Source organism: Myxocyprinus asiaticus, chromosome 28 (genome assembly GCF_019703515.2).
Source record: "Myxocyprinus asiaticus isolate MX2 ecotype Aquarium Trade chromosome 28, UBuf_Myxa_2, whole genome shotgun sequence".
In the NCBI taxonomy this organism is placed as follows: domain Eukaryota; kingdom Metazoa; phylum Chordata; class Actinopteri; order Cypriniformes; family Catostomidae; genus Myxocyprinus; species Myxocyprinus asiaticus.
This window is the reverse complement of record NC_059371.1, coordinates 26,864,660-26,883,187: the sequence shown is the minus strand read 5'-3', so window position 1 is coordinate 26,883,187 and position 18,528 is coordinate 26,864,660. Positions and strand designations below refer to the sequence as shown.

The 18,528-nt window shown below is 37.6% G+C and overlaps 1 protein-coding gene across 1 annotated transcript; it reads left to right on the top strand.

Moving 5' to 3' along the window:
- The first annotated feature begins 2,003 nt into the window (after nucleotides 1–2,003).
- On the top strand, nucleotides 2,004–18,279 carry c1ql4a (complement component 1, q subcomponent-like 4). The gene is made up of 3 exons (XM_051660360.1): nucleotides 2,004–2,387; nucleotides 2,924–4,526; nucleotides 16,457–18,279. Exons 2-3 carry the CDS (start codon nucleotides 3,984–3,986, stop codon nucleotides 16,634–16,636), a joined length of 723 nt encoding a protein of 240 aa, XP_051516320.1. The 5' UTR covers nucleotides 2,004–2,387; nucleotides 2,924–3,983; the 3' UTR covers nucleotides 16,637–18,279.
- The last annotated feature ends 249 nt before the right edge of the window (nucleotides 18,280–18,528 follow it).

Sequence of the window (18,528 nt, the reverse complement as noted above, 5' to 3'; positions counted from 1 at the left end):
CTGACACTGGTCATATCGAGAGAGAGGTGTGGTGAGGGACGGCTGGTGAAAAAAAGCTGTCAATATGTATTCCCCCCAACTACTGCCTCCACCATTCAACTTTAAAAATGCAGATGTGTGATTAAGCCTGACAGGGAGGAAGACGGCATGAGTCAGACTGAATTCTCAATGGATCTGCTACCAGACCCAACATTTAAACACTAACTGCATTAGCCTTTAAACAGGCTGCAAAAGAACACCGTGTAAAACGAAGTGTAAAGCTTCCCCCCCTCTCTCCACAATTTATCCTTATTCAGAAACATGGGCGATCGACCAGTTTTATAAATGTATTTACATTTATGACATGGCAAAATGTCACATCTATCAAATAGACGGACAGACAGACAGACAGACAGATAGATAGATAGATAGATAGATAGATAGATAGATAGACAAATGATAGATAGATAGAAGACAGACAGATGATAGATAGATAAATAGATAGATAGATAGATAGATAGATAGATAGATAGATAGAGAGACAGACAGATGATAGACAGATGATAGATAGATAGATAGATAGATAGATAGATAGATAGATAGAAGACAGACAGATGATAGATAGATAAATAGATAGATAGATAGATAGAAGAGAGACAGACAGACAGATGATAGATAGACAGATAGAAAGATAGATATTATATAGAAGACAGACAGACAGACAGATGATAGATAGATAGATAGATAGACAGACAGACAGACAGATGATAGATAGATAGATAGATAGATAGATAGATAGATAGATAGATAGACAGACAGATGATAGACAGACAGATGATAGATAGATAGATAGATAGATAGATAGATAGATAGATAGACAGATAGAAAGATAGATATTATATAGAAGACAGACAGACAGACAGATGATAGATAGATAGATAGATAGATAGACAGACAGACAGACAGATGATAGATAGATAGATAGATAGATAGATAGATAGATAGATAGATAGACAGACAGACAGATGATAGACAGACAGATGATAGATAGATAGATAGATAGATAGACAGACAGACAGACAGATGATAGATAGATAGATAGATAGATAGATAGATAGATAGACAGATGATAGATAGACAGATAGAAAGATAGATATTATATAGAAGACAGACAGACAGACAGATGATAGATAGATAGATAGATAGACAGACAGACAGACAGATGATAGATAGATAGATAGATAGATAGATAGATAGATAGATAGATAGATAGATAGATAGATGATAGACAGACAAACAGCCAGACAGACAGACAAATAGATGACAGACAGACAGACAGACAGACAGACAGATAGATAGATAGATAGATAGATAGATAGATAGATAGATAGATAGATGACAGACAGACAGACAGATAGATAGAAGACAGACAGATAGAAGACAGTCAGACAGACAGACATACAGATAGATAGATAGATAGACAGAAAACAGAGGCAGAGAGAGAGAGAGCGAGAGAGAGAGAGAGAGAGAGAGCACAATGGTTTCAGTGTCCTTCACTAATGAGCTCTGAAAGAGAGCCACACACAGAGTGGCCTCGAAAAGTCACAGTGCTCCATCCCTAACCCAAACAAACAGATACATACCCAATCATTTTTCTATGCCGTCCAGGCGTCCACATGACTTTTCTGTTAATAAAATGGCTTATTTTTAAAGGTATAATTCAGCACAGGCTGCCGATATGATAAATGATTAACATTTACACCACTTTCCCCACTTAAATGATGATTAAGCTGGAAAGAACGAGGGCTGTGTCTCAAAACCCAGTGTGCTGCTTAGCTTGAGGGCATTTTTGGGCACCTGCAGGCGCGTTCTAAGTAGGTTGATCACTAGGGATTGAGACAGCGCCAGTGTGAGAGGAGAGAGGATGAGATGGGATGGGGAGTGAGGGAGGGAGGAGTCGACCGGATGGAAGAATGAGTGAAGTGTGTATGTGTGTAGTGTGGAAATCTCACAGGTGTCGGAGTCAGAAGTCCAGCCTTGTTGGTTGTCTTGGCGTTGTGAATTCTCGCGACAATATTAGAACGAAAAAATCGGGGGAAATAAAATCGAAAGTTTAATATGTACGCACACTTGAGTGCGCGGTCTAGTAAATTACATTCTGTTTAGTTAACAAGGTCAGAAGTGATAGTCGCATGAAGTTAGCTTACCTTAAATGACTGGTTTAAGAATTTAGGACCGGTATTTCTTGTGTCCGAGGGAAGAGAAGAGTTTTTATCTTCTGAGGATGCTCTCCTAATGAAATACACTGATATTCACATTTACCTCAGAACTCAGCAAATGTAAGGACAGACATCAGAGGAAGATTTGTATCCTCAAGCAAAAGGTTTTCCAATAACGCCGAAGTGCGGGTAAGTGTGTGTGTGTGTGTGTGTGTGTGTGTGTGTGTGTGTGTGTGTGTGTGTGTGTGTGTGTGTGTGTGTTTTACGCTTGTTTGTGTGCTTGAAGTTGCGCACTTGTCTCAGTACTTTCACAGGTGTCATGCTGCGAACCTCTCCGTATGCTATATCGCAATAACGGGGTTTTAAGTGTTATTGTTTGTGGATATGCATTTATTTATGTTTATTTTGTGTATGTAAAGTAATAATATTTTGCTTAAAAACTGTTTTAGACATTTTTTTTTTCAAACTGGTCTTTTACGAGTAGCCTCTCCAGACTCTTTACTGATATAAAATGAAAGTTATGTTTGAATAATAGCATTTTTGACTGCATTCTTCTCCCTTTTATTACCCTATTTAAAGTGTGTGTGTGTTGGTTTATTACAGACAGTAAAAGCATGCTCAGTTTTTCATTGAACTGACCAGTAATCTATTTCAGATATTATGTTAAAATTACATATAGTACAGCCTAAAGTCTAATTTCCATCATCATCTTTTCCCTTCTTTAGTTCTGTTTCTGTGGAATTTTCCCAGTCTCACCAGAACAACTATAGACCTGGATAATACTTTTACTAAAACAAAAATAATACTAATATTCTGAAGGATCAATACACTGTGGCTCATCCGGTTTTGGGGCAGGACACTGGACAAACGCAGGTGGTCAAATTTCATTCTGCAGAAGCATTTTAGTGCACCAGTACTACAGGAAGATTGGATGGAAGAAATCTCACACTTTAAATTGAGCTTCAGTGCTTTGTGTCATCATCAGACCTCGTCATAATTTTCATTTTTAGTTGTTCAAGCAGATAACTGTGATTTCTCAAAACCCTTAACAAACTGATATTTGCAGTTGTTTATTTGCCAGCTTGCATGCTTAAGAAACCCTTTTTGCTGTTAGGTGGAGGGAACTTGAAGTGGAAAAGAACAAGCATGTGATGCAATGCAAACAAGCACCTCAAAGAGTCTCCTGTGTTTTGGAGAATTCCCTACACCTCAAGTGATAACAGACACCCGCACAGAAGAGGGGATGAGTGAAAAAATCAGTCTTGTTATTAACCAAAATAATATATCACTTTAAAAACACGTATTGTTCTACGACTAATACTGTTGTTTTCTGGTCATAGTATTATTGCGTAGAAGGTGGCCAGGAGCCTCCTTGTGATCTCGCATTCAGTGACCCCATCGTCAGTTTTCCCTGCCACACCTTTCTGTTGCAGCTGCCACTTTTCCTTTCCATTTTCAGATCTTCCTACCACTAGTCCCTTTGCACCTTGTCCTTTCTGTATGCTCCACACTCTTCTTGGTCTCCTTGTCTCATCCATAAATTCATCAATTATCCTTCTCTCCACTGGCCTCATACTTCCGTAGACATTTGTGGTGTGTCTTTACTTTGCGTACACAAACGCACAACCCCACACCCGTTTTTACATTTTAGCAAGTGTTTCTCAGACTTAACCATTCACGCTGGCGGGCAGCATTCCCCCTAAAAGAGAGGAGGACTATTTAACGCTTGCCGCCTCCCGGCTCAGCCGCCGCAAGCGTGTCATAGGAGCGGCCGTGGGTGTGGCCATGGTTCTGATTCTCCTGGTCGCCATCCCTTTACTGGTCCACAGCACAAAAGGAGGAGGAGCCGGAAATACGGGAAGCCATTACGAAATGCTAGGAAGTTGCCGGATGGTTTGTGACCCCTACACCACTTCTCATGGCCAGGAGCTAACAGCGGTTTCACCACCAACTCCTGATTTCCCAAACCGGAGGGGAAAATCTGGTTATCGGGGACCTCCAGGGATCCCAGGACCACCTGGTCCTCGAGGACCACCAGGAGAGCCTGGAAAGCCAGGTCCACAAGGACCGCCAGGTCCGGGCCCTGGTGGTTACGTACCATCATTCTACAGCCCTAAGATTGCCTTTTATGCAGGCTTGCGCAAGCAACACGAAGGCACTGATGTGCTCAAGTTTGATGATGTGGTGACCAATGTTGGCAACTACTATGAGCCCAGCACTGGCAAGTTCACATGCCCTCTACCTGGTATCTACTTCTTCACATACCATGTCTTAATGAGAGGAGGAGATGGGACAAGCATGTGGGCAGACCTCAAGAAGAATGGACAGGTAAGAATTTATCATTCCTTGTGCTCATAATGAGCTCCATTGCTCCGCTTATTGAGTTGTTGTGTTCTTTAAGTATATTTGGGGAGAAAACTTCATTTTTATGAAGTTTTCCAACTGGAAGTTGAACTTAGTAGAACTTGAGTGCAGTCAAAAGTAGGTAGTAGTTTAAAGCCCAAAGTATACTTTGGTTTTGGTGTCTGCATACAGTGAGATTACTATAAAGCAGTGGCGGCCCGTGCATTTAAGTCTTGGTCTTCACGCCATTAAGAAAACACTGTTTCACAATTAATAAGACACCCTATGGCTATGGACATCATACATTACATTGCAGCCAAATAATAATACCAATTGACATTTTTAAAACATGTTCACGCACGAAAGCCAAAACCAAGAAGGTCTAATACAAGGAAAAAGCTATCTAATAATATTTTGCGATCTAAATGTTTCGTAGGGGTATACGGTTACTTTTCAAAACTAAAACTGATGCTGAATGCTCCAGCCAGCCTAATTTACACTTAGAACACTCCTGATGTTGCTATAACAATGCAAAAAGTGCTTACCAATTTTCTTGAAGTGAAAATCAGCCCTCCTTTCCTGTTTACATCTCAGGTTTTTAAATCCATAAGGATCTCTTTCTCAATTACGATAGCGGCAGTGACAGCCGACTCATCAGCTAGATCTTGCGCTCTTCGCTTTCAAATTATGTACATCACTTAAAGCGTGATTGCGTCACTCAAGGCCAGCTAGAAGGCCTCGACTGGGACATATCCTAAAGACCACACCCACCAAGAACAAATGATGACTCAGACAGTCTGACTTTAGATGCCAGTTCACTCGAACTGTTGAGGGATTCTGTAGAAATTCTGAAGGCTTAACGGGGTGGAGCACAGACTCACACGCTGCTTCGGAAGCGCTGGCTTTGGGCATGTGATATGTGAACCAGTCGTCACGCTTCACTTGTAAGGATCAAGGAATACATTCTGATTTGATAAACTATTCGTTGTTTGCTATTCGTTTTGAGATGAATTAGGAGTGGAAAGCAATTTAAAATAAATAGGCAAAAAGGTGAATGAGATTGAAAGGATGAAAAAATATTTATGTTAGGCCAGCAGAGAAGGCTTTGCTGGCCCTGAGAATTTGCCACTGCTATTAAGATTGGACTATTTCTCTTCATGATTTAGACCCATAAACATGTCTTTGTATTCCTTCAGACTCGAGTTATACAAATCCAGGTATCTCCTGACCTCATCAAAATTGCGTGCTTGACGTGCACACCCATCTTCTTCAAGCGCTGCTTCGTGACAGCAAAGGCTCAATTGTGAGTGTTTCCACCTTGTGGACAGCACGTGTTCAGTATGCGAGCACTTTGCTGATAATGAAATTTGTGTCAGGCGTGCTGTACGTAGATGCCTAGTGTTCATGTCTGACTGAAGTATAGTTTGGGCTGAAGGTGAGGTGTGTCATTTTTGCACCAGTAGCGGCAACAAATGGAATTGCAGAAATAATTACTGTTTTCAAATAGGTTTCCTGAACATTCCCCTTGTCTTCAGTGGGTTTGAAAAACAGACCATCCCACCCCAAACTCATGAGACAATGTTGCTGTGTTAGTCTGGTTGGTATGCTCACATATTCAGTGTTATACTTTTTGGGGAAATGAACCTACTAATTTGTCACTGCATATTAAGCAGGAGAAAGTCACTGTTTTTTAAAAAACACACAATTCACCTTAATTAAAAATAACTACCATTTTTTTTTTCTCACAAAACATATTAGGGTTAAGGACAACTTCACCTAGTTGAGTCATCTAGTCATCTGAATATGGACCCACTATATTTTGCTTCCTATTTAAAGCTCATTACAATCAGTTTATTTTAATTAATTGACATTATAATAAGTAACATCTATTTTAAGCTATTTTAATTTAGCATTTGCAACTGAATGCAAATTGTTTGCAGTTTGTATTGTTTTTACAAAAGCATGACTGGTAAATGCAAAAGGTGACCAGGAAAATACAAAAGGGAAAATCATGACATTAATGTTTGCGTGCCCAAGCTACTGTATCACAGCTGATGAATTATCATATGTTGTGACAATTTAATAACTAAAATAAACACCATATTTACATATCACTGTTAACCTAAAGATGTGTCATACGACTCAGTAGACAGAGCTGGCGTGGTGTGGTCTAGTGCAATGAATGCATGAAAAATTGACAGTTTCAACATTCAGCCATTCTCTCCCCCAACACTAATTAAATACCGAAGGCAGGAAAGGGGCAAGACATGAAAAAATGAATCTTTAGTGGTTTTAACAGACTGAATGACCTTTGTAGATCAAACTCTTGCAGTGTTTTATTTGACAGTTTTTACAAACACACTATAACATTTGTATTTGTATTTCACTGCACAATAGAGGGCGAGTGTTATGTTGTTATGTTTAAAAAAATAAATTAAAAAATATCTGGCTTAATGCAAAGAACCACCTGTAAAAGTAATTAGAATGAAAGCAGATTAAATTGGTCCTGTCCACCATGTACAGTTTTATATTGCCATGCAAGTCTGCTTCCTCTGTTAAATCATTCATAAGTCTTAGATTGAATCCCCTGCACGCCTTACGTGGCCCCCTCTGTTGCATGTTCATTGATTGCTCATTAATTAACTTTCTGGTCCACTCAATTATGTCCATTTCGAGCATATCAGGTGGCCCTGCTTCACCGTCTGAAATGTAATAGAGAAATGTGCAGGTTAACTGCACTGGAGTGATGCACCAAATAAGATGCAGAGGATTTAAAACTTCCCCAAGCACCTGAAATACAATTTAAGACAGTCACCACTTGTGACACTAATCTGTATTTGTGCATTTTGCAGATGCTTTTATCCAAATTGACTTGCAGTGCATTTATACATAATTTTTTTCAGTGTGTGTGTTCCCTGGGAAATCTAATCCATGGGTTGTTCTTGCTCATGACTTTGGGTTTGCAGCGACATGTTCTACCAGAAACTGATACCTGATATAAATTGTTTACATACAGTATAAGATGTTAAAGTGCTCATATGATGTTGATATATACTGAAAATTAAAGAGTATGCAACATTATGCTATTTTTTTTTTTTTTTTTTTTTTTGACAGATGCTGAGAGACTGGAATTCTCAGAAGTGTCATCTAAAAGCAAACAATGGTCCATTGGGATTGGGGGTTGGGTGGTTTATGTTAATTTGTTAAAGGTTATTTTTGAATCTTGACAAAATGATGCTCAAACAGCCATTAGACGAAATATTATAAGATGGTTTCCCAGACATAGTGTTCCCAGTAATTAAAATGCTTTGGAGTGGAGAATCACTATCGTGCAATTTAAGCCAAGGCTATTCTGCATCCCTCAAACTATCCACAGTTTTCCTGACCAACCACTGGGCGCCGCCATAATGATTCTGATTGAACTGTTTTCTGGTTCCGGTCTCAATAAGAAGCAATGTAAATACTACCGAAACGAGTGATCCAAATGGAGAACAACAACCATTTTAAGTCAGAGTAAAAATGAGTCAACCTCTGCCAGTGTTGGCTGTCGTTACAACTCAAAATAGTTAATGATATCAACGTAACTAACCTTATGCCTTCATGTCATCTACCCACTCCTTATACTTTGACGGCTAAGGCAAGATGGTCATCACGACTCTGTTAAGTAATGGCACTATGGAGCCACATGTTTTGTTTTTCTTAGCAATTTTTAAAAATTTATCAGGCTAACATTACATTACAAAGGTGGATAAGTGGGTAGTTGAAACAAAATGTCTTTACGTACTTTATTTTTTATTAACATTAAGACGTCAGGTTAAATTTGTTTTCAAATGCATAAGGGAAAGTGTATTTTAGGTTCTGTAACTCATCACCAAGTTTTTCACCCTGTTTTAATCACCTTTAAATTCACTAGTTCATTTTATATGCAGCATGACAAATTAATTTTGAAAAGGACAAATATTCCATTTAGTCTCTCACTTATTATGAGGTCATTAAAAAGCTGAATGCATAATAATTATAATAGAATTAGCAACATGCTGTTTAGTTTTAGATTTTAGAGTATATCAACTTTCTGAAAGTATAAACAGCTCACAAGATTGTCATTGAATCAAATGTATTTTCACTGGGGAAACTGTAATGGAACAAAACAAGAAAATAAAAAATAAACACTCAAATGTATCATAATTCTATTTTTATCACCTCGCTTCTTGAAAATAAGTTTTGACAATCTCATCTTGTATCTTCATTGTAGAGGCCATGTTCAATATGGCACCCCTGTGGGCGGTCCACAGGCTCAAGTGAATTGAGACTGAGAGAAGGACGCAGACGTGCAGGAGTAGCCATGACAGTTAAGAGGATGGCAGAATCGCCCAAGCTGGTTGACAGAAAGATCAGGGGAGGAAAGGAAGATAGATGGCTTAATAGAAAGCTGCAGACAGTGGGCAGAGAGACGAGGCTTCTGGGAGTCTTCCGCACAGACCAGAGTGAATCGTGAATATAGAGCTATAGACAGATGGAGAGCCACCAAACATGTCATGGCTTGACTTGTTAACAAGGCATCTTAAAGATAAAAAAGACTGGATTCTGACATTAGAATTTGTTTGCTAATTATGGAATGCCTGTGAATGTTAGGGTGCACATTAAGAAACAAAATGTATTTTAGGTATCTTATTGAGTGTGGCATGCGTGTTGCCATACCTGATTCCGGGCTTGTGTGACCATCTGGTAGATTATTGTCTGTGCTGTGGTTTTGACAGCTAGTGAAAGCTGGTGTCTTGATACTGATTGGTGCAGTTGTTATGGCCTGCTTATTGTCAGACCTCAGATAAGTCAGTGCCCCAAGAGTGTGGTGAGATGGTCACTGTTGTTGAATGCTCTGTGAGTTAGTTCACTTCGGCTAAAATAAAGTAGAGGGAAAATAATAGAAAAGTCATAAGCATGACCTAAAATGAAAGAATCTGATATATTTTGAATCTTCCATATATCTCTATGTACCTTTTAGTGCAGGATTAGTAGACATCTGTTTATTTGTCTTTAAACCTTGCTTAAAAGACCAGCTTAGACCAGCATGAATTTCCTTATGGATTAGGCTGGGATTTGTTAGTTAGTGCTGGTTTGGTGCTGGCCAAGCTGGTAGACCAGCATAGTCATGCTGCTCACTAGCAGAACTATGAATATTCTGTCATCATTTACTCACCCTCATGTTGTCCAAACCTGTTTGACTTGCTTTCTGTATTTTGTGGAACACAAAAAAAGTTGTTAACCTTATCCTCAGTCACCATTCTCTTTCACTGAATGGAACAAAGATGCAATCAATGTGAATGGGGACTGAGGCGAACATTCTGCCTAACATCTTCTTTTGTGTTCCACGGAAGAAGAAGAAAATCATACAGGTTTGGAACATCATGAGAGAAATTTCATTTTTAGATAAACTATCCCTTTAAAAGACTGGGACACCAGCACAACAGCATCCAAAACACAACATAAGTTGGAGACCTGTACTCACCTTTTTAAGGGGCACCAATATATTGTAGTAGATGGAATTTTGAGGAATGTTACATCAAGTTACATCAATTTGTTCAGTAACAGATGGGATGGATTAGTGATGTGATAATAATAGTGCCCTTTTCAATATTTAATGTGGTCATCTTCAGAATTCTTGTAATTACTTTGGTATATTGCCCATTCAGGGAGACTCGCGCTGAAATGTGATCACTGTGCATTTAGCCACTGCATCGCAGCACCTGCTACAACTGAAGTGAATTACTCTGCAGGAGAAGCGCACAGTTGATAATGCTGTAATATGGTGTATTATGGCATTATCAACTCTGCGCTTGTCACTTTTCAACTGTCCAATCCTGCCCTCAAAAAAATGCCCAGGGTCATTAAGGTCAGAATTGCACATCATTTAATAACAATTTCTAATTATTATGCTGTAGACATCAGGCAAGCTCTGGTGTCTAATACGCCAACTGCATAAAGATCTATAAACATATGGAGAGATTTGTTAAAAGGATATGATGCTGATAACATTATTGGTGGAGCTTTTATTGTGGCTTTTGAATAATGGGTTGTTTGCCTTAATGCTAATGTGAGCTCGAGTCAAAATGTGCCACCAGGGTTGTGTGTCATCTCTGATTTAATGGCTACATATCGTCTTCCTCATCATTAACTTGCCATGTGCTGTTAATCTCTTAATTTATGGTCCCTTTGCTCCAATGTAGTTTTCCAAAACCCCAAGTCCTCTGTTCAAAGTAGGCTAATCTACACTCCGTTCTCTCTGTTTCTTAATCATTCCATCTTTTTCCCCCGTTTTTTCACCTGTCACACTCTCTTTTAATAGACCTCCAAAAGGTCGAGCTCTTTCACACGGTAGTGTTAAAAATGCCATCGCCTGTCTGTTAATGACCAGTACCTGCTCTAATAAATGCCTCCCAGTGCACTGACATGTACATAGTCCAGCAGAACTATAATGAGTGTCTTTGGTAGTCTCTAATTGTATTAATCCCTAATTATAGCAATCTCTAATGGCCAAATAGTTATAAGGGAAATTTTACAGGCAGAATGAGGTAACATGCTGTTCTCTTTAAAGCAGCCTGATCTCATGAAATTTACATGCTGTATAACACGTTTGGCTGCAGGTTTCCAGTGAAATGTTCAGCTGGGGGCGCCAAAAGCAAGTAAAATGGTGTTTTCAGATGAGGTTTTAAGACTAACCATTAATTTTTTTAAATATAAATGAGACGTAAAAAAAATACATTCTTGCCTTATCAGTGCCTTAACCTAACCATTAGTGTTCTAAAATGGAGAAGCAAAATGAAAAAGCACATTTTCTGAACCAACCACATCATTTTGTACCGCAGTCCTCTGACTCTAAGTCCAACACTCTATCAGGTGAGCTACCGCACAAGCTAATTATGTTGGAATAAGTGTTTATATGTAAGTGGGTCTGTAATACAAGCATTAACATTTGTCGTTTTTCAAATGATGCGTTAGAGTAAAAGTGTGTCGATATCATAAAATAGCAGGGTCTGAATAATACTGAGAAAAATAATTTATAAAGTCATAATCAGCCATTTGAGTGAAAGTGAATAAAGCATACAGTTGTTGTAGCTCCTCTAATGTTAATTTCATCTGGAAACTGCAGGGAATTGTACCTGGAGACACGTATAACAAGTTTTGCAAAAATGTATATAGAGTCACGTTTTCACTATGAGACCAGGTTGCATTAAAGGGATAGTTCACCAGTAATGGAAATTCTGTCTTTATTTACTCACCCTATGTCGTTCCAAACATGTATGATTTTCTTTTCATCTGTGAAACATAAAAAAAGATGTTAAGCAGAATGTGTGCCCCAGTCACCATTCACTTTCATTGCATCTTTTTCACATACAATGAAAGTGAATGGTGACTGAGACTAAAATTCTGCCTAACATCACGTTTTGTTCTGTTGAGGAAAAAAAGTCATTAGTGGAATAACATGAATGTGAGTAAATGATGCAGTTTTCATTTTTGGGTGAACTATCCCTTTAAAAACCTAAGGTTACATATAAGCTTTTAAATTATTTTCATACAAGGATTGAAGCCATGATCATCACATGTATTACCGCCAAACACAGAGCTTGTAACAGGTGTGCTGGTGTGCTCTTGGGCTGTTAGTATAAAAATGCCAAGCTCATACAGTATGCCTATAAAGCATAACTCTCAGAAGCAGAGAAACAAATTTTATTCTCCCTTTGTGGAAGAACGGAGCTATTCAATAAATGTTAAATTTTTTTTCTCCGCCTTTCCCTCCCCTCCTATGCGCCAGGTCCCTTAGGTAAGTTTAAGTTCTAGTTTTCCATTGTCTCCGCTCTAAGAGGTCTGTATATCATAGAGAATGAATCCTGTCAGTTTTATTACCACTGGAGCACAGCACCACTGATAAAAACAAGACTTCATATACCCCTCACATCTCCGCGTTCTCGCAAAATAGCCTTGCTTGATCAGTCTGTTATCCTAACCTCCCCCTCTCTTTTTCTCCGTATACCCATGTCTTTCTCCTAGTCTTATGAGCCTCTGCTTACAGTATGTATAAAATGCTACTGCAGCTGTGTTCCCCCCCTCCATCCTTCCTCTCCATTTATTGGTGCCCCTGTAATGAAAAGGCCTGGCAGAAGAAGCCCCCGGCAGGCCCGAGGGTCCTTGCTTGCAGCCAGCGCTGAGATCAAGCCAGCGTGCCGTTTCGCCAGTAGTTGGCTCCCATGTCAATATCCATCTCAACTGCAGTTAACAGTAATCCTTACATGTCTCTCCCTCCCTCTCCCTCTAAGAAAAGCTTTCATATCACTTATATTTGATAAATGTCGGGAAACATCTAACAAGCGCTCTTTGCGGGACATCGGCAAACCCTGGGTGTTCTTCAAGCTGTTCAGATACAATGTAACTGACCTCCAAAATACAAGACCAGAATCGATGGGAGGGAGGAGAGGTCTTACATGCTCCGTGTTGGATGTCTGCTAATTAAAGTGACTGCTCACATTTTCGTATTGAATCTAGGAGTATGCCTGAGGGATTGACTGCCCCTTTGGCCAGTTAGCCAAAATAATGAGGAGAATGACATACGCTCTGCGTCAGTAGGGAGAGGAGGCCAGACCATCACTGTCAGACAAGGACTGATGAACACTTTATATTGATCACCTCAGTTGAACTCATTGTATTTTGTTTAATTCGCTCGAATATGTTGAATATATAATTTCTCATAAGTCATTGCAGTGAAAAAATGACTTGGCCTTCTGTAAATAAAACACATCATCATTACAAGGATCGGCGTTCAATAATGCATTACAAAATGGCAGTGCTCACCCACTCAATATACAGATTACTGACCGGGCCATTCTTGTGGATGACTGTATCGTGATAACAGTGTGTGGCTATTATATCTGGATGTGAGGGATAGTGTAGCTATTTGCAGAGTCAGTTTTTTGTGAGAGATAGCTGCGAAAGGGGTTTCTCAAGGGACTGGCAACCCAACACAATTTTTAACTCTGATTCTGACTGCACAGGGACAAGCTAAAATGCTTCTCACATCATGCCTCAAGACAACAAATAGATATGTTCAGATGCATTGATACAGTAGCGTTGTTTTACATTTTTGTAATCCCAAAAATAGAGTGTGGCTATTTAGATCTGGATGTGAAAGATTGTGTAGCTATTTCTGGAGTCTGTTTTTTATGTCACATGCTATATTTTCAGAAAAGGGGTTTCTCAAGGACTGGTAACCTAACTTAATTTTTTTGGAATAATGTTGATTAGCACAAAAATAATTTCTACTCATCCCTCGTTTATCAAAAAGAATAGTAACACACATGCAAAGGAAGTGATTAGGGCCATTCAGAAATATTAGTTTACACTCTGTTTCAAAAGTATAGCCATGAGACGTAAATGTTCACATTTGTCTTATCATGAATTTATTGTTATAAAATCAGGGATTTATAGTGATTTTTCATATTACCAATGACAAATATTTAGCACTGCTATGCAAAATCAATTTAGAACAGATATATTTTTCCTTCTATGCTACTACATTTGAAACCTTCCTAACATCATTATACAGATCGATATTCAATAACGCATATCTCAATGATGGTATTCACCACTCAGGATGTTGTGCGGATGTTGACAGTATCATGCTGGTAATAAAGTGGGGTTATTAGATTATGGCTATGGGAGGCAGTCTGTCTTTGTCTTAGGTCAGTGTGTTTTATGTGTGTTGTGGCTGGGGTGTTTTTCAAGGGAATATCACGCCCAATAAAACATGAGGCATTTGAGGTAGTGCATAATAAGGAAGTTTACTATGCATATTTTTTCCCCCCTTTTTTTATTGTAGAATACACTGTGTTAGGAAGAATTGCTCCGTATGTTTAGCCAACCTGACAGAGATTGAGTGGCTATAACATGGCTGAGCAAAATGCCAGACAATCAATGTCTCTGTCACCTGAACACCTGCCTGCCAGCAGACTACTTAATGTTTTTTTTTTGTTTTTTTTTTTTTTTAGAATACTTGAGCATAGATCAGATAAACTACTTTATCATGATAATAAAATATCAAATAGCTAATGTATTACTCTGTCAAATCTGTGTTGGTAAACTGCATACTTTTTGAGAGGGATGATGGGGACTTGTTTTCTCAGTAACTATTAGGTTTTAAGTCAAATTTCCAATTACACAAATGCTTGTTTTCTCTATAGCAGTGCTTTTGTAAGTTGGTTTTTAACACCTAGTTCAAATCCTTTTAAATTTCAGATTTCCAAAAATTTACATTTATTAATTACAATTGTTTTGGCCAAAACAATGGTTGAAAATTGTTCTACATTACATTTGAAATGTTTGCTGTTGTTTACTGTTAAAACTTGGCTGAAAGTCAATTGTTTAATGGCAGGGTCCATTGTGACTACTTACTCCATTTAGTGTCACAATATGCCCCGCTATTGGTCAATGTACAGTATATTCAGCGAATTATTATTTATTTTTTCTGGGCAGTAACAGTGAACATTTTCAATAGCTTTTGGTAGTCAAGACTTCAAGGTATGTTCCTCTACAAATTGCCTAAAAAAATAAACCTACCTAGAAAAATATTCACTGGAGTAAAATGTGTGACCTCTATCCCCAGTCTGTTCTATTTGTTCATTAATTGCATCTCTATTCAGGAATGTTTGTCTGCATGACCACATGACTAAGCTCAATTTAAAATGTTAACAAACAAGTTTCAGATCTACTGCTGGGAGTCAATACTGCTGACCTCTTCGGCAGAATTTAAATGAGTCTGATAAACAGTCTCATCGTGGTTTACATGATATGTGCGCTTGCGATTAAATTCTACAGGTCAGTATCGAAAAGGGATGTAGTGTAAACTGTTAGCATTCCCAATATCGAGCTTTAGAGTACTGGTTTGAGGAAAATGGCTCCTAAGAGGTGCTACAGGAGAGAGTATGACTGTTTTCTCAATTGCGGTGGAGGTCATAGGTAATCGGCAGCATCATCCATTTAACCTGACCATTCTTTGTCAGAGCATCACTCAATTATGACACTACTCAGTTGCCATAGAGATGATCTCTTTATACTCAAAAACATCAGGATGGTTTCTGCAAACACATCATGATGGTTTCTGATTCCAAATACATAAAAATGCAATTGTATTCTTTTGTATTTTCATATACGGTCATGGAAACACCATAGAACCCAGTTTCTGTTATTTATAAAAAAGGTTCATTGTCTTTTGAAGTCCAGTTTTGCCATGGTGTCTTTTGGTTACTATAATTTTTTTGCTTACTGCAATATATAATTGTTTAACATTTAAGTAACTATTTAAGAGCATTGAATATTGTAATTCATGTTAATGCTGTATTTGATTCATTTTTGCAACCTAGTCTCATGATTATTAGATTTAATTATTGTAAAAAAAATAAAATAAAATAAAAAATCACAGTAATTGCACTAATGATTTTTATAAAACCTGTCAAGAACATGTCCTGGTCATATTTCACCCTTAAATTATTGTCATGATAATATTATCACAATGTTAAAAAAATGCCTAATAAAAATTTAAATATTCTTAATAAAATGTAGGCCTATTTTTGGACCAATACTTAATACTACAATGTTAAATAAAAGCTTAAAATTGTATTGAAAATAATTACACAATTTAAAAAAAGAATTAAACCCCCAAATAATTTTTTTCTTCTTTTTTTTTTGGGTGCAATGTGATCTGGACACGTTTTTGTGAGACTCACCCTAGCACTCCTTACAATATACCATAATATTGTGAACACACACAGTGTTTCCTAATACAGCATTGACCCTTGTGAGGGACAATTGAGGTGAGAGGCTCTCCGTCCTTCCTCTAACCGTGGCTTCATTTCTCTTTTGTGTGACAGGTGAGGGCCAGCGCCATCGCCCAGGATGCTGATCAGAATTATGATTATGCATCCAACAGTGTGATCCTGCATTTAGATGTGGGAGACGAGGTGTGTGTGCAGCTGGACGGAGGGAAAGTCCATGGAGGGAACACCAACAAATACAGCACATTCTCTGGCTTCCTCATTTATGCTGACTGACCTGCTCAGTTGCTACATGATGCTGCTCTACACAAACATACATTGAGATGTACTGTGTATAAACACACACACGCACACACGCACACTTACAAGTACATATGCACACTGAACAGGCTTGAAAGAAATGGACATGGTTTAATACTGAGTAGAAGGGTTCCACAGACACGATGCACCAAGACAACTATTACCTTCATAAAGCAAGTGGATTTCTGATACTCTGTTCGTATATGCGTAAATTATCTTCAACGTTATACCCTTATCCAAACTTAAATTAAAATGCATATAAATATATGTCTGTATCTATCCTGGACAGTGACAAGCTCATATTTTCATCAATTACGTGTACTTGTTAATGTATTTGTTACATATTGTGTGCCATTCACAAAAAATAAAAAACAAATAAAAAAATAATCACAATGAAATTGCATTTACACATGGCTGGGCTTGGGACAAAATCAGTTTTTAAATTTATTTTTCAAATAAAGACAGTCAAATAGTGTAATAGATGTAGCTCAATACAGCTACGTACTGTATATGTGTGCACACTGTGCATGGCTAGTGATTAATCTCCTAAGTCCTCTTGTTCAGTTCATTTGACTTGAAAGTGACTGTTTTGGCTGTCTGTGGAATTGGAAGTATGGCCTGTGCATTTGGATACACAGTAGTGTTATCGAATACACAATGGCTTGCCACAACAGCCACAAATGGATTTTCAATAGCACTAAAGCACATGGCCCAGACCGAAACATTAATATATTGATTTAGACTAATAAGACTCTTCAATTCAAACCAATGCAACTACTCAATAATGTGAGACTACTGTTTAACACACCAAATATGTTTCATCCACAAAATTAAATTGGACTTTTTAGTACTTTTTAAGTGGGAAAATGTAATACCCCACTTTGGAGAAGTTATGGAGAAATATATTAAAGCATATTTATGCTGCATACCCTTCATTAGAGTGTAAACAATCTCTCCCTTGGTTTGAAATCAAAATGTGATTTTTTAAAAACGGAAATATGCATTTAACATCACAGTCTCAAAATAACATTCGCATATTGCACTTGTTGTAATATGCTAATGTGTGTATGTTAATGTACCCATTTAGTCATTTACGATAATGTAAATGCTCTATTTATTGATTCTAATTTCAGCATATTGCAGAATATCATTATATACGTTGATCAGTTTGCACTGTAATAGAAATAAGGTCAGTACTATGGAAATTGTAAGAAATTAATTGGCATTTTCTTTTCATTGAAAGAGAATATATTTTAAGTGTAGCATTGATACATCAATCATTGCAATTTAAGAGAAGGAACATGGAGGTCAATATACTGACCTATCAAATATAAAAATTTATAAATTATTTCAACCTTAAATATCTATATTTTCCTCAAGCCCAGAAAGAGTATCTAGAGTCTATTTCTATTTTTTAGAGAAATGTGAAAAGGTCAAAGTGTAGAAATAACACACCGGACATAATCTCAGAATAGTGTGTGTATACGTTTTAAATACAGACTAAATTTGAGTAATAATCTAATAATAATTCCTTGAAAATTACAGTATCAAGGGGTTGTTGGCACAAGTATAGCCATGTGCAAATACACCGAGAGACAGATAACATGTCAAACATTAAAAAAAACATACCTTATTCATACAAAAATCAATAAATAATATTAAAATATATTTGCCTTGTCCTTTTCCTGACAAACTGATTTTTATAATGCACTATAATGCAACATGAAGTAGGTGAAAGATTTATATATATATATATATATAAGGCCTACAAATACACATTCATTAAAGACAAGATTTATATCACAAAAATATATTTTCCATTGATCCAAAAATAAAAGGTACAGTATCAGGTATAAAATAGTTTGATA